This window comes from Narcine bancroftii, chromosome 3, assembly GCF_036971445.1.
Source record: "Narcine bancroftii isolate sNarBan1 chromosome 3, sNarBan1.hap1, whole genome shotgun sequence".
NCBI classification, from domain to species: Eukaryota; Metazoa; Chordata; class Chondrichthyes; order Torpediniformes; family Narcinidae; genus Narcine; species Narcine bancroftii.
The window spans coordinates 302,647,739-302,672,196 of record NC_091471.1 but is presented as its reverse complement, the minus strand read 5'-3'; the positions used below and the strand labels follow the sequence as shown (position 1 = coordinate 302,672,196).

Below are 24,458 nucleotides of genomic sequence, written 5' to 3'. Positions count from 1 at the left end.
CTACGTAATTATATTGTAACATTTTGCTTTATCCTTACCAGTCAATCCAACCTTCTTCCTGCAGGTGAAGCATCTGTTCTTCTTGGGCTTTGCTTTTTCTGCTACCTTCTCTCCTGTGGAACTTTCTGCAGTTTCTAAATTCACCACAGCTGGATATGTCAAAGAGATACAAATTTTTTTACAAATGACAATTGAAAACACAAGGATGAAGACTGTACCTGTAGGTAACAGGTAAAAGTTTATAACAAGTCAAAGCCAAGTCATTTGGTAAGAATAGACGACACTGAAACCAAATCGAGGCATCCACATGTCATAGACCATTCAATTAAGGATGAACGTGTGGATGCTACGATTTGGTTTCAGTGTTGTCTATTCTTACCAAATGACTTGGTTTTTTAAAAAAAAGTTAATGAAGAAAGTTTATGTCAGTCACATAGTCCATTCAATTAAGGATGAACACAAACTTTCTTCATTAACTTTTTTTAAAAAAAGTGCTGCCATTAGAACAATTGTGGGACAAATAGTTTTAAATGATGGAAGCCACTTCGACCAAGATTGCATACCCTAAATATAAAAATGTAATTATCTAATTGATCTGATAGTTATTAACAGATGAATAAATACTTAATATTAATGTCGGTGCTGTGCAATTGCTCAGCAAAAGAAGGTGCAAGGCGCTCCTTCCATCCAATACCCTACAGGTCACCCTTGGCAAGATATAGTACCTGCTTAGCCTCCCAATCAGTCACGTGAAGCCATGGATTGCAGATGGTGGAAGGTTTTTACAAGCAGATTCTACAAATTGGAATTTATGGTTGTAAATTGGTAATGGTGTAATATACAATGAAAGGCTAAAGTTGGGGCCTGTGCACAACATCTGGTCAAAGTCTGGTGAACTTTATAAATGTTAAATTATGTGCACAGTATAAGAATTGCCTGCAACCAGTGAACTTGAAGGAATGAGAAGTGAGATTGGACTGTGAATCAAAGAACTTTTCTGAACTTACACACACATTACACACACGTGCGCTTAGAATTAGAAGGGGGTCAAGTTAGGTAAATCAATAGTGATAAGTTAAAATGTGATTCTATTTTCATGTTTAAAGATAATTAAAACTGATTTATGGCTGATCAATGGCCAGGGTTACCCATCCAGTATGGACACTGCAACTGAAGAAAGCAACGAGAAACCATTTCAGTATTTTTCTCTTGTATAAGCATCAACTATGGTCTCATCTCATAGATCGAGCCTTCACCAAAGGAGAATTACAATTCAGAGGGTTAGAGATCATGACAGATAGAAAGATATGATCGTCTACGCCAAATGGCAAGACATTTGAATGATGATAAAAAAAAGCAGAGATAAAAGTTGGAAGAGTCCAGAACACTCAACCACATGGATCAAATGAAAATCAAAATTCACATTGAGCTGTTAAATTACCAAAATCACTGGAGGTACTTGATGGTAAGAGCCATAGTTTAATAGAATTGAGGGTGTAATAGGCTACACCAATTTTGTACACAACTGAATTATACAGATACTATTCATTGTCGCGTAATAAAACAGAAATGTAATATTACTCCGAATTCCCTTTACTCTGCCATTAGCATTTCTTGGGATCCTTACAGTCAGAGAAAGAAAACCAAAAGAGAGTCAGTCCCCCCCTAGAGTCACCGAATGTGTGTGGATTCCCCTCCATCGTTCCTGCAACCATTCAAGACTCTAGTTCATTCAAACCATTGGCAATTTGAGTCCAAATCCAAGCCTCCAACAGGACGAGGAAACTTTCAACACCCAGGGCCCTCCTTCCTCTTGAATCCCAGTTTCGATACTTAGTTCTCATAAGCCACCCTCCAGCAGCCCTCGGCCTGATGGGAGTCCTTTGACCTCGAGTCACCACTAGCAGGCCTGCAGACTGTGTGGGTTCCTTGCCCACAAGTACCAGCTCACCGCCTATTGCCTTCTTCAGCTGCAGAAACCCTCGTTGGTTCGCCACCGTGGTCACCATCCTGTAGTCATCTCCTTCTCAACTGGGGTATTCTCCCCTGCACCAGTCCGTTGATGATCCAGAGTCTGCAATCCCGCTTGCCGCTGCCAAACGCGGCCCAGATTCAACAGTCGCAAAATTCTAAGACACCATCGGCTCCTTTAACAAGCCATTTAGAGCCTGTATGGAGCTGTCAGCAGTAGGACTGGATGGTAGGACCCTGCCGCTGAACACAGTGTCTCCACTCCCCATGGGTACACACAACTGGCAGCGCCAACATTTAAAAAAAATTAAATTAAAAATACATTTATTTTTGATTAATCAGGTCTGAAGATAACAAACCTGATGCTGTGGTAACTTCCACTTTCAGAGCTCCTTCACTTTCTGTGCTCGATTCATCTTGAGAGATGCTCATTGCTGTCATCTGCTGTGTTACAGGAGTGCTAGAAAGAGGTTAGAGAGTTTGAAATTATGTCAAATGCTGGTGGTTCATTGACTTCTTTTTACAGATAAAGAACAATTAAAGTTTTCTGAAACAAGTACAACCCCCACCCTACCCCATCAAATGGTACTCTTAATATCAGAAAACCAAAACACAAGTTCCTGCCTGGGACTTAATAATTTATTTATTTTTTTAAATTGAAATTTTTGTGGGCAAAGAAGCAATTAAATAATCTCAAATCAGATGTAGCCCATGGCTAATGCAAAATTCCATCTTCAACAACCTCAGTTAAAATGAGAACACTCTTTTCTATTAGAGAGGTGATGGATGCTTATATTCCATGTTATTTAAATTTACAAGAAATCAATTCAAGGAGAGGGGTTGAGAAACAGAGGAGCAGAACACAATGACCTTTGGAAATGTAGCCAACACCTCTCCCTTTAAATCCTGCAAGAATAACATACATACCTTGTTTTGGCAGATGTAGCATTCAGGGAGGTATCAGCAGACATTTCAGGGTTTCCTTCTGTACACTGAACTGGAATCAACTCTGTGCTTGAACTACTGTTACAAGTGGCCCCACTAGCTGCTGGCGAGCAAAAACATCAATGCAAATTATTAAATTCAATTAAACACAAAAAACTGAACAACTTCACCTCAACATTTTTCATTATGTTTAAGGACAAGTGATTTGAGCCAATTTAGAATCCATTTTATACTTCAATAAAATTTACAGCTGAACTTGGAGAATTGAAATTAGAAAACATATGCATCGTCCTTTGTCAGGGTATGGTCCTCCAATTACCAAAGGAATGATCACCAATGAATAGTTACAGTACTGGAAATTGGCTGATATAACTTACATTTTAAAATTTAACATTAACCCATCTCTTCAAGCAAAAAGGCCAGGACATTTTTAAACTGTTAAAGTTATAAAAATGTAAACCATATTTTACATTGATTAATAGATATGGATTATGACAGAGTATGTTTTTGGGAGATAAATTGGGAAAAGTCTGTTAGAGTAGGTCACACACAAAGACTTTAAAATAGATCATATTTGAAATTCTGTAGCTCTGCTAAAGCTAGACATATTGGCATATGAGAGAGAGAGGGGGGAGGGGGAGGGAGGGGGGAGGGAGAGGGGGAGGGGGAGGGAGAGGGGGAGGGAGAGGGGGAGGGAGAGGGGGAGGGAGAGGGGGAGGGAGAGGGGGAGGGAGAGGGGGAGGGAGAGGGGGAGGGAGAGGGGGAGGGAGAGGGGGAGGGAGAGGGGGAGGGGGAGGGAGAGGGGGAGGGGGAGGGGGAGGGGGAGGGGGAGGGGGAGGGGGAGGGGGAGGGGGAGGGGGAGGGGGAGGGAGAGGGAGAGGGAGAGGGAGAGGGAGAGGGGGAGGGGGAGGGAGAGGGAGAGGGGGAGGGAGAGGGGGAGGGAGAGGGGGAGAGGAGAGAAAAGAGAAAGAAGAGGAGAGAGAAAAGAGAAAGAAGAGGAGGAGAGGAGGAGAGAGAAAAGAGAAAGAAGAGGAGGAGAGAGAGAGAAAGAAGGAGAGAGAGAAAAGAGAGGGAGAGGAGGGGGAGGGGGAGAGAGAGGAGGAGAAAGAGGAGGAGAGGAGAGAAAAGAGAAAGAAGAGGAGGAGAGAGAGAGAAAGAAGGAGAGAGAGAAAAGAGAGGGAGAGGAGGGGGAGGGGGAGAGAGAGGAGGAGAAAGAGGAGGAGAGGAGAGAAAAGAGAAAGAAGAGGAGAGAGAAAAGAGAAAGAAGAGGAGGAGAGAGAAAAGAGAAAGAAGAGGAGGAGAGAGAGAAAGAAGGAGAGAGAGAAAAGAGAGGGAGAGGAGGGGGAGGGGGAGAGAGAGAGAGAGAGAGAGAGAGAGAGAGAGAGAGAGAGAGATCGATCACTTCTACAGTTTTACATCTAGCAACAGCAGCTGGGACTGGAACAGGACAAGCTGGCAAGCTTGTGAAATCCCCATATGGAAGGGAGGTTCTGAGTTCTTGGTTTGGCCTGGTCAAAGCCCTTGTGGTTCATGCAAGAGAGGACTAGCTATCTAATGTTTCACTTGGAATAAGATAAAACAAAAAGGAACTGCCTAAAGGGGCAAGTTTCGTCAGCAAGACGCGGTTGATGGAAATAAATCAGTTGTGGATGTCCTGAAACAATAGATCTCTCTCTGAAAACTGACAAGAACCTTCCTGAGTGGTAAACATTTACTTTTCAAGCACCAAAGCCTGGTGAACTTTATAAATGTTAAATTCTGTGCACAATATAAGAATTGTCTGATACCGGTGAACTTGGAGGAGTGAGAAGTGAGATTGGACTGTGAATCAAAGAACGTTTCTGAATTTACACACACATTACACACACGTGCGCTTAGAATTAGAAGGGGGTCAAGTTAAATCAATAGTGATAAGTTAAAGTGTGATTCTATTTTCATGTTTAAAGATAATTAAAGGCAACTTTTTGTTTAAATAACCATTTGTCTTGGTGAATTATCTATTGCTGCTGGGTTTATGGGTCCTCTGGATTCGTAATAGGATACAAACTTGAAACTATTAGCTCCTCAACAACAAACTCAATCAGGCTCATTTAAGGACTCCAACTTTTGTACTTCATTGATTTTTTCCCCTCTTTCTGTATTGCAGTTTACATTTCTTTATTTGTTTACATGTGTATGTTTTGAACAGTTTTTTTTTGCACTACCAATAAGTGTTAATTACTCCTTACCTGCAACAAAAAGAATTGCAAAGTTGTATGTAATCCCATGTATAAAACAATCCAGCACAGTACAGGCCCTTCGACCCTCGATGTTGTGTGACCCATTTATTCCTTCCTACAAAGCACGAAACCCTCCCTACTCCATTACCCTCTAGTTTTCTTTCATCCATGTGCCTAAGAGTCTCTTAAATGCCCCCAATGTTTCGGCTTCCACCACAACTCACTGTGTGGAAAAAAAAAACTTACCCCTGATGTCTCCCCTAAACTTCCCTCCCTTGACTTTGTACACATATCCTCTGGTGTTTTCTGATCCTGCCCTGGGAAACAAGTGCTAGCTGTCCACCCTATCTATGCCTTTCATAATCTTGTAGACCTCTCATCCTTCTGTGCTCCAAAGAGAAAAGTCCCAGCTCTGCTAAACTTGTCTCATAAGACTTGTTTTCCAATCCAGGCAACATCTTGGTAAATCTCCTCTGCATCCTCTCCATACCTTCGACATCCTTCCTATAATGAGGTGACCAGAACTGAACACAATACTATGTGTTCCTCTATTAATGAAACCCCGCATCGCATAGTCCTCCTTAACTATCCTATCAGTCTTTGCAGCAACATTGAGGGATGTAGAGATTTGAACCCCAAGGTCTCTCTGTTCATCTGCACTCTGAAGTCACCAACCATTTACCCTGTACTCAGCCTTTTGGTTTGTCCTTCCAAAATGCATCACTTTACACTTTACCAGATTGAACTCCATCTGCCACTTTTCTGCCCAACTCTGCATCCTGTCTATATCCTCTTGTAAACTTCGACAACCTTTAGATCCATCCACACAACTCCTCCAACCATATCATCCACAAACTTATTGACTCATCCTTATTTTATAAATAACATAACTTCATTCATGTTATTTATAAAAATCATAAAGAGCAGGGGTCCCAGAACAGATCTTTGCAGCACTCTGTTAGTCACCAACCTCCAAGCAGAATACTTTCCTTCCACTACTACTCTCTGCTTTCTACCTGCAAGCCAATTTTTTTTATCCACACACCCAAGGTTCTAATGATCTCGTGCCTATGACTTTCTGGAAGAGTCTTGTGTGGGACCTTGTCAAATGCATTGCTAAAATCCATGTAGACCACATCTACTCCCTTACCCTCATCAATTTCTTGTTAACTCCTCAAAACACTCAATTAGACTCATGAAGCATGATCTTCCCTTCACAAAGCCATGCTGACTATCCTTGAGTAGAATGTACTTCCCCAAATCTTCATTCATCCTATCCTTAAGAATCTTCTCCATTAGTTTGCACACCACTGACAAAAGACTCACCGGTCTATAATTCATTGGATTCTCCTTATCATTTTTAAACATTTGCCATTCTCCAATCCTCTGGCACATCCCCTATGGGCAAAGAGGATTCAAAGGTCATAGCTACTGCCCCAGCTATCTCTTCTCTCACTTCCCACAGCAGTCTGGGCTATATTGCACCCAGCCCCAGGGACTTATCAATCTTGATGTTTTTGAGAAGATCCAACACTTCCTTAAACTTCACATTGTCCAGCTCACAGACCAGTTCAATTTTGACCTTGCTGTGATTAAGGTCCTTTTCGCTTGTGAATATCGAAGTATTCATTTAGGACCTCCCCAACCTCCTTTAGCGGCCCCACATTCATTCTTGTCATTCTTCTGTTCTTCACATATGCATAGAAGTCCTTGGAGTTCTCCTTAATTCTACATGCCAAGGCCTTCTCATGCCCACTTCAAGCTCTCGCGTCCTTTTTTAAGCTCCTTCCTGACCAATATATACTTCTCATGAGCCCTTCCTGTTTTCTGTTACCTTCCTCTTGACCAGTTGCTTGGCCTGTTTCATCAGCCACTGTTCCCTTTTCCTACCATATTTTCCAGTGGGAAAAGCCCATCTTGAACCCAACATGTGGTCCCAAAACCTCCTTCACATTACTTCTGTGCTTTCACCCTTAAACATCTGATTCCAATTTCCTCTCACTGCCTCATCCCTTCATAATTAGCCCTTCCCCATTTTGACTGTTTTTATCCATTTCCATAGCTATGTTGAAGCAAAGGAAGTTGTTATTATTCTTTCCAAAATACTCCCCCACCGAGTGTTCCGCCACTTGACTAGGTTCATTCCCCAGATCCAGTGTGGCTTCTCCTCTCGTTGGCCAGTCCACATACTGTGTCAGGAATCCTTCTTGAACACATCTGACAAATTTATCCACATCTATCCCTCTTGCAGTCAGGAAGTGCCAGTCAATATTAGGGAAGTTGAAATCACCCTTAACTACAATCCTGTATTTTCCACACCATTTCAAAATCTGCTTGCATATCTTCTCAGTATCCTGAGGGATATTTGGGGGGGGAGGTGGGGGGGGGGGGGGGGGGGGGGAGAGGGGCCTAAAGACCACTCCCAGCACAGTGAAAGCTCCCTTCTTATTTCAGACTTCCGCCCACACCGACTCAGTGGCCACTTCCTCCACAGTATCCTCCCTTCCTATATCAGTAATGCTACCCTCCCCCCCCCCCCCCCCCCAAACCTTTCTAATTCCCATCCTATTCTTTTTAAAACATTCTATTCTAAACCCCGGTACCTGCATCAGCTAATCTCACAACATTGTAGATCCATGTATTGATCCATGCTCCAAGTTCATCCCCTTTATTCCTAATACTCCTAGCTTTGAAATAGACACCTTTCAATCCTTCTAACTGGCTATCTTTATGTTTTGTCCCCTGCCTGTCCTTCCTCACCAACAGAGCACATAGCATCATGTTTTTGTCCTTCTACCCTAATCTCGGCATTAGCATTCAGATTCCCACCACACCCCACCCCGGTCAAATTAGTTTAAACCCTCAATAGCTCTACCAAATGTGCCCATCAGGATATTGGTCCCCCTCGAGTTCAGATGGAGCCCATCCTTTTTGTCTGACCTTCCCCAGAAGAGATCCCAATGATACAGATATCTGAACCCCTGCCCCAACACTTGAGCCACGCATTCATCTGCCACATGTCCTGTTCCTCTCTGGCGTGTGGTACAGGCAGCAATCCTGAAATTACCACCCTTGAAATTCTGCTTTTTAACTTTTTCCCCAATTCCCTATATTCCCTCTTCAGGGCCACATCCTTACTCCTATCTATGTCATTGTTCCCATGTGGACCACGACATATGGTTGCTCATCCACCCCCTCCAGAATGCTACGAACTCGATCAGAGACATCCTTGACCCTGGGACCATGAAGGCAATAAGCCATCCAAAAGCCTCAATCTCTTTCACAAAACCTCCCATCAGCTCTCCAAACCAATGAGTCTCCAATTATCATAGCTCCCTCCTTCCCTTCTGAGCCAGGGGGCCAGCCTCTGTACCGGAGAAGTGATTACCATGACTTCCCCCCCACCCCACAACAGTATCTAAAACAGTATATTTGTTGTTGAGGGGAACAGACACAGGAGTTCTTGGCACTGTCTGCCAAGCACTAATAGTCTCCTACCTTTAAGGGTAACTGCTTCCCTGAAACTATATCTGAAATCTGAATGAAAGATTTTGGCAATGAAATTAAACTATTCAGCAAAGAGATAGCTGCAAAAATCCCAAATCTACTTCACAAAACAGCCACTTCACACTTCAAAGTCAATTTCTGACAGGAATGATGCCATTCTTTGAGGACTAACAGCAAAGTAATGCTTCTGATAGAACAATGTGGATTTCCCTATATACCCATACATAATTTGGCCTACTTGTTATTTTGATAAGTTTGAGTTTGAAGCATTTTTATTCTTGGCTCACCAGAATTGCCTTACGAGGTGTCAGAAAAGTATACTATTTTCATCAATCCATTTGTAAAAGTTTCTCATGTGGAACACATGAGAAAGCTTCTGGACTTACCTGGTGGACTTATCCTGCCACCACTCTGTTGTCTCTGCAGATATTCTTTGTAGCAAACTGAACACATTCCATTCGTTCTTGGGTTACCATAGAATCCACAGCCTGTTGTACACAGCATGGGGACCTGTGTCTGATTCGTTTCCTGGGCCATCGTGTCTTACACACGTACTGTGCAACCTGAAATGAGAGAATAATTTACTAATCACAGGAGGAAGAAGCTGCAAATTAAGAATATTGTAAACCAACCACACTTCAATATGGAAAAGGACAGTCTAAATCTCTTCCACTTTGCTCGGATGTAATTAGGACATGGTATGTAGGATTACTAGAATAAATCTACAACATTAAAATGTAGAAGTGTTATTGAAAATTACACTTTTCTTACGTTGAAATGACAATACGTTAAATCTTTAAGACCCAAGTGTAAAAATATATCAATGTTAATCACTGAAATTCCTTCCATAACAGTTTCTTCTTGGCACCAAAATACTTTTTAATAACATTTATTTTGAGAGTCAGACTTAGAGTTGTGAAATTTAATTTGAAACCTCTAATTCTGTCATTGAGTTCCACATAATATGCATAGCTAGAAAATGAGGTACTATTCTTTGAACTTTTTCAGAATGGCCTAGAAGATTAAAGTCAAAATAAGTCTTAAATGGAGGGTTAGTGACACGCAACTCAACTCAATGCAGATCTGCAGACTGAACGTAGCTGGACTTCCAAGCATTCACTTAATCTGCATTTGTTTTCTCCGGTGCAGAGAACACATCATGACCACTTAATGGAGCGGCTTCACCTACAATGACTCTTCTGTCCCATGGAGAGTAGGAAGGGATAAGGTGTCACTTCTCAGGACTTTCCATGCCAGGAACACCCAGCTGAAAATATCAACTGATTAATTCATTCATTATTTGAATATGAAATTGTGCAAAAACAATCTTATACACTGCCTATCCATATGCTTAATGTAGTTAATATTAACACAGATTTGTGAGAGCAACCAGACCACAAAACAAAGGAGCAGAAAGAGGCTACTCAGCCCATCGAGTCTGCCCCACCATTCACTCATGAGCTGATCTATTCTTCCACTCAGCCCCACTGCTTGGCCTGTCCCCATAACCTTTGATGCACTGACTAATCAAGAATCTATTAATCTCTCCCTTTAAGTGCACCCACTGCCTCAACTTCCACAACCACCTGTGACAACAAATTGCACAGATTCACCACCCTCTGCATCTCTGTTCTAAATGGACACCCTTCAATCCTAACTAAAGTTATGCCATTTTGTCCTAGAGTCACACCATAGGAAACAACTTTTCTACATCTATTCTGTTCATGTCTTTCAACATTCAAAATATTTCAATGGGATTCCCTCCTCAGTCTTCTGGATTCTAATGAGTACAGGCCAAGAGCCATCAAAGGTTCCTCATATCATAATCCTTTCAGAATCAGAATTTATTGTCATGAAATTTAATGTTTTGTGGCAGCGTCACAGTGCAAGCATACATATTATAACCATCTTTTGACATTAATATAAAAATAAAAATAACAATAATCCTGCACAAAAAGTGAGGCAGTGCCTTTGGTGCATTGATTATTCAATGAAGAAGCTGTCCTTGTGCCGCTGAATGCTCATCTTTAGGCTCCTGTATCTTTTCCCCCCATGATAACAGAATGAAGAGGGCATGGCCTGAGGTCTTGGATGATAGAATCTGCTTTTTTTTTGGACACCGCCTCATGTAGATATCCTCGATGGTGTGAAGTCTGGTGCCTGTTATGTCGCAGGTCGAGTTAACAACCCTCTGGATTTTATTCTTGTCCCAAGAGTGCACCTCCATACCAGGCAGCGATGCAACCAGCCAAAACACTCTCCATGGTACACCTGTTAGAAGTATATGAGAGTCCTTGACATACTGAATCACCCCAAACATCTCACAAAGTATAGCCGCTGACCAGCCTTCTTTGTGATTGCATCAACGTGGAGGCTCCTCGGAGATGTTGACCAGGAATTTGAAGTTCTTGACCTTCTCCACTACTGAGCCCTCTGGTTTTGCTGATGTTGAGTCAAGTCACGTTTATTTATCATTAATACCATAAACCCTGCAGTATACAATGAAAACGAGATAGTGTTTCTCCAGACCGTAGAGCTGGTTATTTACATGGATAAATTACCTCGGAAACATTTTATAAATTACATATCATAAATAGCATATCACTTATAAATATCATGTTACATACGCTAGCCCTGTGTCCCCGGAGTTCAGAAGCCTCATGATTTGTGGGAAAAGATATCTCGTAATCTGCTTCGATATCTCCATGGATGGCAGAAGGATAACAGATACGCTAGCCCTGTGTCCCTGGAGTTCAGAAGCCTCATGATTTGTGGGAAAAGATATCTCGTAATCTGCTTCGATATCTCCATGGATGGCAGAAGGATAACAGATTGCTGGAGGGGTGTGTGGAGCCCTTTACGATGTTATTGGGTTTCCACAAACAACAGCTGTAATAAATGTCCATCATGGCAGGGAGAGAGACCTCAGCAGTTTTTGGTATCCGCTGAAGGGACTTGCGTTCTGAGATGGTACAGTTCACAAAACACGCAGTGATGCAATACATAGGATGCTCTCAATGCATCCCCTGTAGAATATAGTGAGGGTGGAGGGTGGAAGCTGAACTTTCTTCAACCTCTGCAGGAAGTAGAGGCATTATAGGGCCTTCTTGGCAATGGATCTAGTGTTGAGGACCAGGAGATATCCTCTGCCAGGTGCTCGCCAAGGAACTTGGTCTCTTGACTACCTTGACAATGGAGCCATCAATGGTCAGCAGAGAGTGGTCCCTCCAGCCTCTCCTGAACTCGACCACCATCTCTTTTGTTTTGTTGACATTCATTCTTCAGTTAGAGATTACATCTCCTTTCTGTAAGCTGACTCAGGTTCTTGCCAATGAGCCCTACCACGGTTGTGTCGTCAGTGAACTTCATGATATGATTAGAACTGTATCTCGCTGCAGAGTCATGGGTCAGCAGTGTGCTGAGCACGCAGTCTAGGGGGCCCCCCCATGCTCACTGTGATGGCGTTGGACATGCTGTTTCTGATCCAGTCCGACAGGTCTTCCAGTCAAGAAGTTGTGGATCCAGTTACAGAGGTGCTTAGGCCCAACAGGTCCAATTTCCTAATCAGGTTCTGCTGAGTGCAAGGTTGCTGTCATTATACTATTTAACGAGCTACTCTATCTCCCTGCTGCCCTTCTGCAGATCGTACCTGGTCTTCTTGTAAAAATCTCAATTCCCTTGTTCTTGCCCTCAGCAGGTTATGGATTCTGATTCATCCAGAGCTTCTGGTTGGGGAACACAGTATTTACAAGAGGGCACGCACTCATCCACGCAGGTCTTGATGAAGTCAGTGAGACCTGTTGCATATTTATTCAAGTCTATGGATGAGTTCATTCCCAGAATCATTCTTGTAAACCTCCTCTGAACCTTCTCTAATACCAGCACATCCTTTTTTAAATGAGATGCTAAAAAAATGTTCACAATGCTCCAAGTGAGGTAAAGCATGTGAAATAAAAGCAGATCATACTAATGCGTGGAACATCACATGCATTTTAATCAAATCTAGAGTGTCAGAAACAAAGGGAACTTTAGAAAGATACTGAATTTGGGAGAGTGAATTTGAAAATTCATGCAGAGGGCAAGTTTGACCATCTTGGGACAATAAACAGTGTTCACAAACCAAATAAAATTGCATGAATAGGCATCACAATCAACTCACAAGATGTTCAACTTAGTGCATATTTTTTTTAAAAATTGTGACACGTGCATGACAATAAATTAGGATTCTAAAAATGCCATCTACAATTCAGTTCTGGCCTGATTAGGACCCCTGCATCACAAAATTCATTATTTATAAGTAAAGCCTGTGCATTACCAAATTACTGACAGAGATAGTTCTGGCCTAGCTGACCTGAGACCTGATCTTATTTTTTCCAGCCCTCACACACAATTTTCCCAAGAAGATCATGGCCTGCCTTAATGACTATTGGCCAGTGGCACTGACAACTACCGTGATGAAGTACTTTGAGAGGTTGGTTATGGAACAAATCAAGTCTCATCTCAAGAATGACCTTGATCTACTCCAACTCATCTATAGGTCAACAGCAGATGTCTTCTTGCTGACTTTCTACTCTGTGTTAGATCGACTAGAGGAACACTTCATTGACTGCGGCATGGCATTCACCACCACCATACCAGCAAAACTTATGACCAAGCTAAAGGAACTTGGATTCTGTCCGTTTCTCTGTCACTGAATTCTTGTTTTCTTCATCTGCAGACCCCAATCAGTGTGGATCAGCAACTTGGTTTACTCCATCAACACAAGGACACCTCAAGGCTGCATGCTTAGTTCCCCTAATCAATTCCACTGTTGTTATCTGAATTATTGTAAATGATGAGTCAGAATACAGGGTGGAGATTGAAACCCAGGTTGGGCAGTGCCAGAATAATAAATCTTGCTCTCAACGTCACCAAGGATATCATCATCGATTTTAGGAAGGAGTGGCTGTGGGACAGATAAGCTAAGCGAGTCAGAGGCTTCTAGTCCTAGAGTCCACAATTTCAAAAATCCATTCCTGGAGCCAATACTTCAAGGAAACCGTGAAGAAGGCATATCCGTGCCTCTACTTTCCAAGGAGTCTGAGGTTTTGCATGTTGTTGGACCCCCCCCCCACCCCCCCCCCCATCAAAGTTCCACCAATGACTGATTACAACCTGGTTTGGTATTATAAGTTCCCAGAAATGCAGAAATCTACAGAAGGTAGCGAACATAGCCAGGTCCATCACAAGGCTCTGATCTTGTTTCCATTCGGCCAACTATGTGAGGCACTGCTTCAAGGGGCAGCAAACATCATAAAGCATTCTCACTGCTACCTTCAGGTACAAGGTACAGAAAACCAGCATCTCAATGTTCCAGAATAATTTATTTCCAATACTCATCAGACCTTGAACCTCCCATTAGTACACTGCCATTGCAAGCCCTTTTTTTGTTTTGCACAAATTACTGTGACTATTTATCTTATGCATTTATTGTCTCTTTTAATTTAAAGCGTTTACTATATAGTTTTTTCTTTACAAGTACCTGTTCTGCTGCAGCAAGCAAGAATTTCAGGGATTTACAGAATATGTATGACAATAAACTCCATCATAATTGGTTCCCATTGGGTTTGAGCCAATTAGCATGGACTGCAGCAGCAGTTCAATCTTAAAAAATCTTGAATTAGATTAAAAGGATAACCACGGTGGGATTTTGTCATCAATAGCTCCATTCCAAGAACATATCAGCATTCTTCCTCAGGTTTAAAATAACTTTGGTTATTTCCTAAAATAGCACATCTGATATGACTGTACTGCCCAGCAACCATTAACCTTGAGAATCAGCTCATCTTAAATTTGATTTCATCTTGATTCAAGGCACTGGCAAGATGTTATTTAACTTTCTAAAGTTGCAAGGAGCCTGCTTTTAACGATTGCTTTATCTAAAAAAAACCAATTCAATCTTTAAAATCCTATTTTGTTTTTCAAGAAAGCAATTCAAAGATTCAGTACAAAACAGCAAAAGACTAATTTTGAAATGATAGAAAGCAAAATGACGTAATTTCTTACACAATTGACAGTGCTTTGTTTGCCTCTCCTACACTCCACGTTGAGGAACTATGGTTATTTCCCCCTTTTCTGATTAATGGGCAGAAAGAACATCTTTAAGTGAGAGAAGAGAAAAAGCATTTGGATTTAGAAATGTACAAAATTGTGCCAATGTCCAATAAAATCTGAGGGCTTGCCAGAATTTTAAGAATTAAAGATTAAAAAGTACCAAGCAATACTAAGGCCCCCAAAATATCTGTCACTTATTGTCTTTGGATAACTAGGTAGTAAAGCAGTCAGAACACACATGTATTCCTTTGTACTGTTTGCAGACCATGTTGCACTCCCTAAGAATACAGCAATTAGATGAAGAATTAAATTTTCCAAAGTGGAAATTAAAATAAAGCCTCTCTTCTGCTACATTCACCAATCTCAACACAGATAAAATGACAGCCAACACACTGAAAACAATGGGAAATAGAGTGGCAAGTTTGCCAACACTACCATTCTAATGAATAATTTCCATCAGACCAGGCAAATATGAACCTCAACTTCCTGGGCCTGCTCTTTCTGTTGACCTGGATATTGGACTGGACCAAGTTAAGATGTGCCTAGCATTTCTGAAAGATCTATTTGCATTCACCTCCTCACAGGCAAATACGCCCCAGACTTGTATGTTCCATGTTAACAGCAGTAGACCCTCATGCTGGAATTGAACAGTCTAATACCAAATAATTCGTTATACTATTCTTTGCCAAAGAGACCACAATTTATTATGTGATCTTCATTCATTTACATGGGTTTCCCCAAATTGGGGTTCTGAAAGGAAGACTTCAGTTTTAAAAAAAAACTTTCTCAATTTTCAAATTGTAATATTTCTGATTTAAAAAAAAAACCCAAAACAACATTGTTAATGAAATTTGCACACTTCTTATGGGAACAAAGCTCTACACTTGAATGCTACCAGCATTCCATGGTCAGGGTAACAGTTGTGCAGCTGAGGCCTTGACACAAGTGATACTTTACACCTTACTGACCAACTCTTGAATCGTGATGCCAGGACAGCTCGACCCACGTAATAGGCAAGTTTCATAATGCTGAAGGACAAATCAAGCACAATTCAGTAACTGTCTTGAGTTATTAGAAAGATAACATTTAATTCTGATTTCTCAGTATAGAGTCACAGAGTTATGCAGCATGGCAGCAGGACTTTCGGCCCAACTCGTGCATTCTGAGCAGGTTGCTCATCCAAACTAGTCTCTCTTGCCAGTGCTTGCCTGATATCCCTCTAACCCTTTCCTAGCCAAGTACCCACCCAAATGTCTTAAATGGCATAACTTTACCCACCTCTACCACCTCCCATGGTACATATTACCAAATATGCACCATCCTGTGTTAAAAAAAAAGTTGCCCCTTAGATCCCTTTTAAATCTTTCTCTCATTTTAAATATATACCCTCCAGTTTTACACATACCTATACTGGGGAAAAGAATGTGATTATTCACCCCTTAGCCTCCAAAGCTTCAAAGGAAAACAGGCCTTGATTATCCAGCCTCTCCTTGTAACACAAGTCCTCAGGTCCCACTAACATTATTGAGATTTTTTTTGGCACCCTTTACAGTTTAACGGGATCCTTTCAATAGCAAGGTGACCGGAACTAAACATAGTATTTCAAGAGTGGCCTCAAAGATTTGCACAGCCTTAACATGATGTCCAACTTCTGTTCATAATGCCCTGACCTATGAATGCAAGTGTGCTAAACACCTTCACCACCCTTTCTACCCACATTACCTCTTTCAGGGAACTATGTACTCATAATCCTAGGACTCTCTGTTCCACCACCCTCCCAGGAAACTATGTATCTGTAACCAAGGTCTCCCTGTTCTACCACATTTCCAGGACACTAACATTTACTGTGCAAATCCTGCCCAGGCTGGACTTAAAACAATGCAATACTTTGTGCTTATCTGAAGTAAACTCCACCTGCCATTTTTCAGCCCATGCTGATAGTGAAATCTACAAATTTAGCGATCCTTTCACAGAATATGAAGGGGAAAACTGGTGCAACATAACTTGAAGGGCTCAAGCTGACACTTTGGGTATGCATCTTTACTATATAAAGTGAACTGCTTGGTCTGCTGAGTTTCTCCAGCATAGTATTTTTACTCACCATCCCTCCTACCCTTCCATCCATGTTGATAATACAAATATTGAATAACAGTGCATCCAGCACCAATCACTTCACATAACACAAGATCACACACCCTACTCCCCAGCTTTCTCCCCCTAGCCCTTGATGCCCTGACAAATCAAACACCTGTCAATATCTGCCTTAAATACACCCAACAACCTCACTTCCACAGCCACCTGGCAACAAGTTCCACAAAACTCACAACCATCTGAAGAGAGAAATTTTTACACATCTGTTCAAAATGATGCCCTCTTGTCCGAGAATCTCGGTCCAGGCCTTTAGGTATTTGAAATGTCCCCCCTTCTGCACTCCAAGTACAGTCCAAGAGCTGACCATCATTCCTCATCTGCTAACCCTTTCATTCCTGGTATCATTCCAGAAAATCTTCTGCACCCTCTCCAACGCCAGCACATCTTTTCTCAAATAAGGCACCCAAAACTGAACACAGTACTCCTCGTGAGGTCTCACTGGTAATTTATAGGCTCTCAACATTATATCCCTGCTCTTGTTATAAATGCCAACATTACATTCCCTTCTTCACCAACTCAATCTGGAGGTCAACCTTTAGGTTATCCTGCACGAGAACTCCCATGTCTCTTGGCACCTTGGAATTTTGAATTTTCTCTCCATCTGTCTTCTGGTTAGAAACCTCCAACCTAAAAAAGTTCTGTCACCACCGTCCTCCAAGGCCATTAAATTGAATTTCAGAAAGGCTACACTGGATTAGCCAAAAGTGAAGTTTACTAATAATTCTTCTAAACATGTTTTTCCCCCCCACCCCAAGAAAGAAATTTCAACCAGTCCTATTTAATAGTCCTCGATATAATGGTCATGAACAGTATTTCAGGAATTTAATTAGTAATGTATTGAAATAAACCATTTAAACAACTAGGTATACCAAATTAAAAAAAAGTGAAAATCCAAAAAAAAATCACTGTTCAAATTAAATTTTTTAAATTTAAATTCAGATATATAGCACAGTAACAGGCCCATGAGTATGTGTCGACCAATCGCAACCGGAGGAAAGTGGAGCACCTGGGGAAAAACCCACATAGACATGGGGAGGTCATACATAATCCTTTCAGACAGTGCTGGATTGAAACCCTGGTCCCGATCACTGGTGCTGTAACAATGTAGCACGAACTGCGCCATCAACTACTCAGAAATCCTGGTGTTACCCATACTTGATTGAAACTCATCAGAGCCCCCATTCCTGTAATGCCTTTAAATTAATAGAACCACCAGAAAATTATAACAGCGCAACAAAAAAGTGAATTAAGTGTGTTAACATCTTCATAAGAGCATTTAATTGTCTGGAAAATCTCGCAAACCAGCACCAAAGGCCCCATTATGAGTTTTTCTATAAACAGATTTAATTTAAATTTGCACAACTTTTATTTTGACACTAATTTTTGGGTTTACAATGACACACAATTTCTCAGAGTTGTAGCCCTCACAGAAGGGGAATGATCATACACCATTTAATAAAAAATGACCAAGCATGACATATTGTAATCTCAATCAACATGTTCAAGGTTTATGCAGAAATTAAACATATTTGTTTTACTGCATACCTCCGACTTTCATTCTAGACCCAGCCAAACATACTGTTTATTTTAAGAATTTATCGATGCCCAGTCAATATTGAGTCTGCTGGGCTAAAGTGCCACATATGTGGCAAAGGAAAGTGCATTATAAAGAACTTACTGTTCTTTCATGTGTTTGTGGGAGCAGTATCTGATACTGGAATGGGACGCTGTGGTCCATGAACATATCAGATTTCTACTTTTACACTGCTATAGAAAAAAAAAACTTGGTGCAAGTTAGGCGTTGGCACAGAATGAAATTTAAAAAATAAAAAAACTCAAAAGAGACAATTTACTAGATGTGAAACAAGTTATCTCTACATTATGTACTCAAATTTTAATCATTTACAAAATCATTAACGATTTTAAACAAAGTGGAGAAATAAATCCCAATTGATTAGTGAAGACCCTTTCCCCAAAATTCTAAAAGTTAAATAAAATTTTAAATTTTGTTAGCAAGGTTGCATGATGTGACTGAACACCTCACATACCAACCCCACCAAAAAACTAAAGTTAGCTGATTTTTCTCAGGACACAGTCATTACATCAAGCCATTATTAAAGTTCCTCTTTTGACTGGATGCTCTTGCAAGACATGAAGAAAATAATATTGTAGCACCAACAGGAATGTAAGCCAGAATTAGTTTACAAGATGTTATTTTTATCAAATATTCTGTTCCGTTTGGCTGGGTTTATACCATCCTTCTCCCCATTGTTGCAATTTCTTTAAAAATCAGATGACACAAGTTTTTGCCAGCTGAAGATTGCTCTGTGAACCCTTTTAATTTCTTGATGTTTTTATCCCCCCCATTAGTTGCCATCTGAAAGACTTGGAAATAGCAGCATTTGTTTGGTTACAAATGAAGTATTATTACATGAAACTCAATATTACTGATAACTGCTGGTTAGGGATGGTGATGACAAACTATTGATCCATCATAATATTTAGGCCACAGAATGATACCCTGGAATTCTGTCATACATTGAAGTTAACAATTGTATGTAGGTTTTATCAATCTATTTACTCACAGAAGAGAGAATTCTTCCTTCCTCTATACAATCTCTAAATATAGTACAACTCTAATTATCTGAAATCGGATGCCCCAAAATCCTAATTTATCTGAAAAATATTTCAGATAAATGAGGATATATGAAACAAATCAGAAATCTTCATTTATCTAAATTTTTTTGGGGCCGAACTGATGTCACAAGATTAAAAAAATTAACTCGACGTGAAATCAGAATGACGATTGTCCTCGTCTCTGGCAACTCTCCCCCCCTCTCTTTCCATTTCTTCTTTACCTTCCCCTATTAACTTTCTCTCCAACTCTTCCTCTCAAACTGTGTACCACTGTCTCTCAGCCTAAAGCAGTTGAAATAATCCCTTTTTCCAGCATTATCAAGAAGAGTAGCCTCCTGGGCAGGGGCAAGGACCTCAGGCAGGAGCAGGACCTCAAGCTCAGTGGTGTTTCCTCCCCTTCCCTCCATCCCCTTCCTTCCTCAGCACACCGGACGTTGCTCCTGTCGCCAACTCTGAACCTTCCCCCAACTCCCTGAGGAGGAATCTGTGTCAGGAGCTCTGGTGACTTGTGAGATAGGAGCCCACCGACTCGCCAATGGCTTGGGAAGCATCCCTGGGGATTTGCTATCGTTGCTGGGCTTTTTAAAGAAAAAGACCAGTTATCTAAAAAAGAATCATTTATCTGACTAGTTCTGAACATTTTGGATAATCGAAATTGACTGTAACTGCTTAAAAACTTTACTTAAGCAGATGCTCAGTCCAAAACAAAAAAAGGCAAAATAAACTGCAAAAGTTTTTCTGTTAGAGAAGTTTTCTGAAGGCAGGCATTTATTTATGTGTGCAAAGATACAAATTTACAAAATTTGAGATTCAGGGATATCACTAATATTTGCTAACCCAACACAAGCTTCTTTTGGTCAACATGATTCATTGTCAGCAAAAGCAATGTGTGCAATTAATCTCCCACATTTCATGGAAAGCGAGCAGTATTTCTGTAAGGCGGCGGGGCCGACACACAAGGCGGCGGGGCCGACACACAAGGCGGCGGGGCCGACACACAAGGCGGCGGGGCCGACACACAAGGCGGCGGGGCCGACACACAAGGCGGCGGGGCCGACACACAAGGCGGCGGGGCCGACACACAAGGCGGCGGGGCCGACACACAAGGCGGCGGGGCCGACACACAAGGCGGCGGGGCCGACACACAAGGCGGCGGGGCCGACACACAAGGCGGCGGGGCCGACACACAAGGCGGCGGGGCCGACACACAAGGCGGCGGGGCCGACACACAAGGCGGCGGGGCCGACACACAAGGCGGCGGGGCCGACACACAAGGCGGCGGGGCCGACACACAAGGCGGCGGGGCCGACACACAAGGCGGCGGGGCCGACACACAAGGCGGCGGGGCCGACACACAAGGCGGCGGGGCCGACACACAAGGCGGCGGGGCCGACACATAAGGCGGCGGGGCCGACACACAAGGCGGCGGGGCCGACACACAAGGCGGCGGGGCCGACACACAAGGCGGCGGGGCCGACACACAAGGCGGCGGGGCCGACACACATGGCGGCGGGGCCGACACACAAGGCGGCGGGGCCGACAGTTTTCCCTGAGCATAAATAACATTTTTAGTCATTTATTTTAGCTTTTCATCTTTTACTAGGTTCACTATTCTGCATTTAGTCCCGATGGCTAGAATAGAGAACCCAAAATGATTGATTACAGTTCTTTGGATTAACCCCAAGTCTGCAATTGCCAGCCACCTTAATTCTCCAAATTCCTATCTATCTGCAACCTTGTGTGCTGACATAATGACACTCAATGACACCTGTGAAACAGTACCCCTGCTCCTCTCTACACACGTTTTAATCTCCATATCTGAAACGCTTGGACTGGACTTTTTTCTGTTATCAGAACAATGGTTTTATGCAGCTTAGTAGCATCAGGAAAATACTTGTATCAGCGGTTAAACAGCAAAAATCAACGGCAGGCTTTGAAATAATGATTAATACATTCCAAAAAACATGATCTCTGATTACAAAATATGATAAATGCAGCACTAAATACTAGAAATTCTCCTCAATGGCTTTTTCAAATATTTTCTCCAGTGTCATTTGCCTCATTAACAATGGTTTTTGTCTTAGACGTCACTTTGATTTTTATAAACATTAATGGTTTCTTGTTCTTTTATGAATGCTCACTGCTCTTAGTCTTTCATTAAGTCTATCACACATTCACCATGTCATCTATAGGCACTTTTTCTGTAGTTGGCATCACAAAAAAGTTTGGATCTTTTCGGTATTCAGAACTTAGGATAGAGGGAATTTCACAACTTCAAGGAAGCCTGTTTAGTTTTTATAAAAACTGTAAAGTTCTGCTGCAGGTCATCCATTGAAATAATGGTTTAATTCACCACCAGCACAAGCTATCCAGATGAGTATTTTCTTGAGCTCTGCATTTTAGTTTTTACATTTATTTTCTCCCCCTCTCACATTGCACTATCTTTATTAAGCTATCAATCTCAATAGGTCATAATAAAACATCTCTACGGCAACACTGACCTGATCCTCAGATATATTCCGTCAAGTCCAATCTTCCATCATGATGCCTGCAATTTAAAATTTGTTTTCTCACTATTTCCAGTTTAAAAGAAGGCCCTTCTATCATAAATAGTTTTACTAAGTTTGAACTGACCACAAAACAACCACTCATATTAACTCAACATTGTTTTTAAAATCACAAGACACTGGATTGTGGGAAACACGTGGACTCCCTGTCTGAAACTTATTTGGAAGTCACATCATCTTTCAACGTTGCACTCTGGCCACCCATTAGTGCATACTTTGCCGTTGGCTTGTTTAAATTACCTAGGGTCATTATTGGCTAAGTGCCCAGATCAAAACTGTATAACATCAACGCATAGCACCTTCTTTCTCTCTGCTTTTGATCCAAGCCCTGGATATTGCTCCTTGCCAGTTCGCTACTATGGACATCACTAGAAGTGTTGCGGGTAATATGTGCACCAGACATTCAAGCAGAAATAGGCTACTCAGCCCAGAGTCTGCCATGCTATTTAATCATGAACTGATCCATTTTCCACACTGCCTGACATCCCCATAATCATTGATGCTCTGGCTAATTAACAACTTATCAATCTTTGCCTTAAATACACCCAAAGACCTGGCATCCATAACCACCTGTGGCAACAAATCCCACAGATTTACCACCCTCTGGTTGAAAAGAATTCCTCCACATCTGTTCTAAATGGATTTGCTTCAATCCTGAAGTTGTGCCCTCTTGTTTTACTCTTGCACCATGGGAAACAACTTTTCTGCATCTATGCTGTCCAGCCCTTTCAATATTCAAAATATTTCAATGAGATTACCCTCCTCCTTTAAAATTCCAACGAGTATAGGCTAAGAGCTGTCAAATGTACCTCATATGATAACCCTTGTATCCCTACAAGGGATACAAGCACAAAACATTTAAACAATCACCTAAAGCAAAACCCAATGCAAGAAATATTCTAAGTAAACCTTAAATGTCAAAAAAATTTCTGTATCCAAAATATTCAACTAACAGTGAGTTGGGCCAAGATGAAATAATTTGAAAAAACCCTCCTCCTCAAAAATCAAGGATTTAAAACTTTGAATAAATAAACCACAAGAAATTTAGGGCATTCACATTTTCAAAAGCCGATTATTAGAAAGAGAAACAAAAACAAATGTGCAACTTTGCCATCTGGAGTTTCCCCAACATAAAACTCAAGATACTTTGATCAAGGGAGGACATTCAATTATGCAGCAATAGAAACCAAATAGATCCAGTTTGGTTATTGCTCAATGTTGCAAAGACAAATGTTTTTTAAGCAGTTTAAAAATTAAAAAATATCTAGGATTGTTGTTTACGACTGCTATCCAGTTATTCCAATCAGAATGCTAACGTGTAGGCTCAGTAGACAAAGAATTGCTGAAAGAACTCATCAGATCAAGCAATATCTCTGAATAGAAATGGTCAGTCAACATTTTGGATCTGGACTGACCCATGCAATCTCCAGCAAACCTTCATCTGTCATGATTACAGCACTGCAGCTTTTGTGCTTCAGTATTCGGCTCAGACACAGGTTTAGAACATGAGCACAGAAATAGCACTCTTGGAAATGCACTCAAGTAAACATTTAATCAAGATACAATGTACTCCCATGAACCCAAACTATTGGGAAACAAATAAAAAGCCATTAATATAAATATTATGAAGTTAATAAATTAAGATTGTGAAATGAATTATCTGGCATATGTGAACAAAAGGTTTACAAAAATCAAAATAAAACAATGGACTAATTACATTTGCTTTTCTGTACAAAAAAAGGGGGAGGGAGTGAAAAAAACTGTGAAAGAAATAATGAGAAAAGGGACAGGCTGGGGTCCAAAACAAATGACTGCACAAGTTAGTGGCAGTTCAATAAGAAATCTTTTTTCTAGTCCCCAAAACATAACTTCTACTGATATTCATTAAATTAATGGAATGTCAAGGCAACATTTTGCTTTCATGGAAGACAGTACAATGGAACAACCAATCATTAACATACACAAACCCAAAACACATCTGCAAAGTACTGGACGAAGTTGCAAAGATTAAAGCTACAATGACTTCAACCCAATTCCTAAACCCTAACAATTAAGTATTCCAAGTTGCAAAACCCCACTGTTAGTTTTTTTAAAATCCCTACTCTTAACCAATTAATTGGTTTCACAATTAAACAATTGCCACAAAGGTTCATAAACAGTGATATGTTTTAACAAACACATTAATAAACGAACAATCTCTATTTTTGATACTCTGAGCTGACATTAATAGGAAAAAAAGTAGAATTAGCATCAGTAATAAGAAGTTACAAGCCAAACAACAGAAACAATACAACTTTAAATCCTAATAAGGAACAAAGAACAAGGAAAGACCATTAACCGGGAATGTCCAGAAAATGTCGTTCAGCCC

At 41.2% G+C, this 24,458-nt stretch overlaps 1 protein-coding gene across 11 annotated transcripts in view; it reads right to left on the bottom strand.

The window, feature by feature from the left end:
* The window catches only part of LOC138759007 (AN1-type zinc finger protein 5-like), a 32,196-nt gene that overhangs the window by 7,184 nt on the left and 554 nt on the right, over positions 1–24,458 (bottom strand). For 6 of the 11 annotated variants that reach the window (XR_011354584.1, XR_011354583.1, XM_069928769.1 and 3 more), the window contains exons 2-5: positions 9,029–9,205; positions 2,899–3,019; positions 2,331–2,431; positions 39–149 (exon numbers count right to left, since the gene is read on the bottom strand). Coding sequence is in view for 9 of the 11 variants with exons in the window: in XM_069928769.1 (XP_069784870.1) it covers positions 39–149; positions 2,331–2,431; positions 2,899–3,019; positions 9,029–9,179 (484 nt within the window). In the remaining 2 variants the exon portion in view is untranslated. Of the gene's footprint in view, positions 1–38; positions 150–2,330; positions 2,432–2,898; positions 3,020–9,028; positions 9,206–9,709; positions 9,910–14,687; positions 14,707–22,024; positions 22,072–24,421; positions 24,445–24,458 lie in introns of those variants that run through there. The other 5 variants (XM_069928764.1, XM_069928762.1, XM_069928765.1 and 2 more) reach the window with 5 other exon arrangements.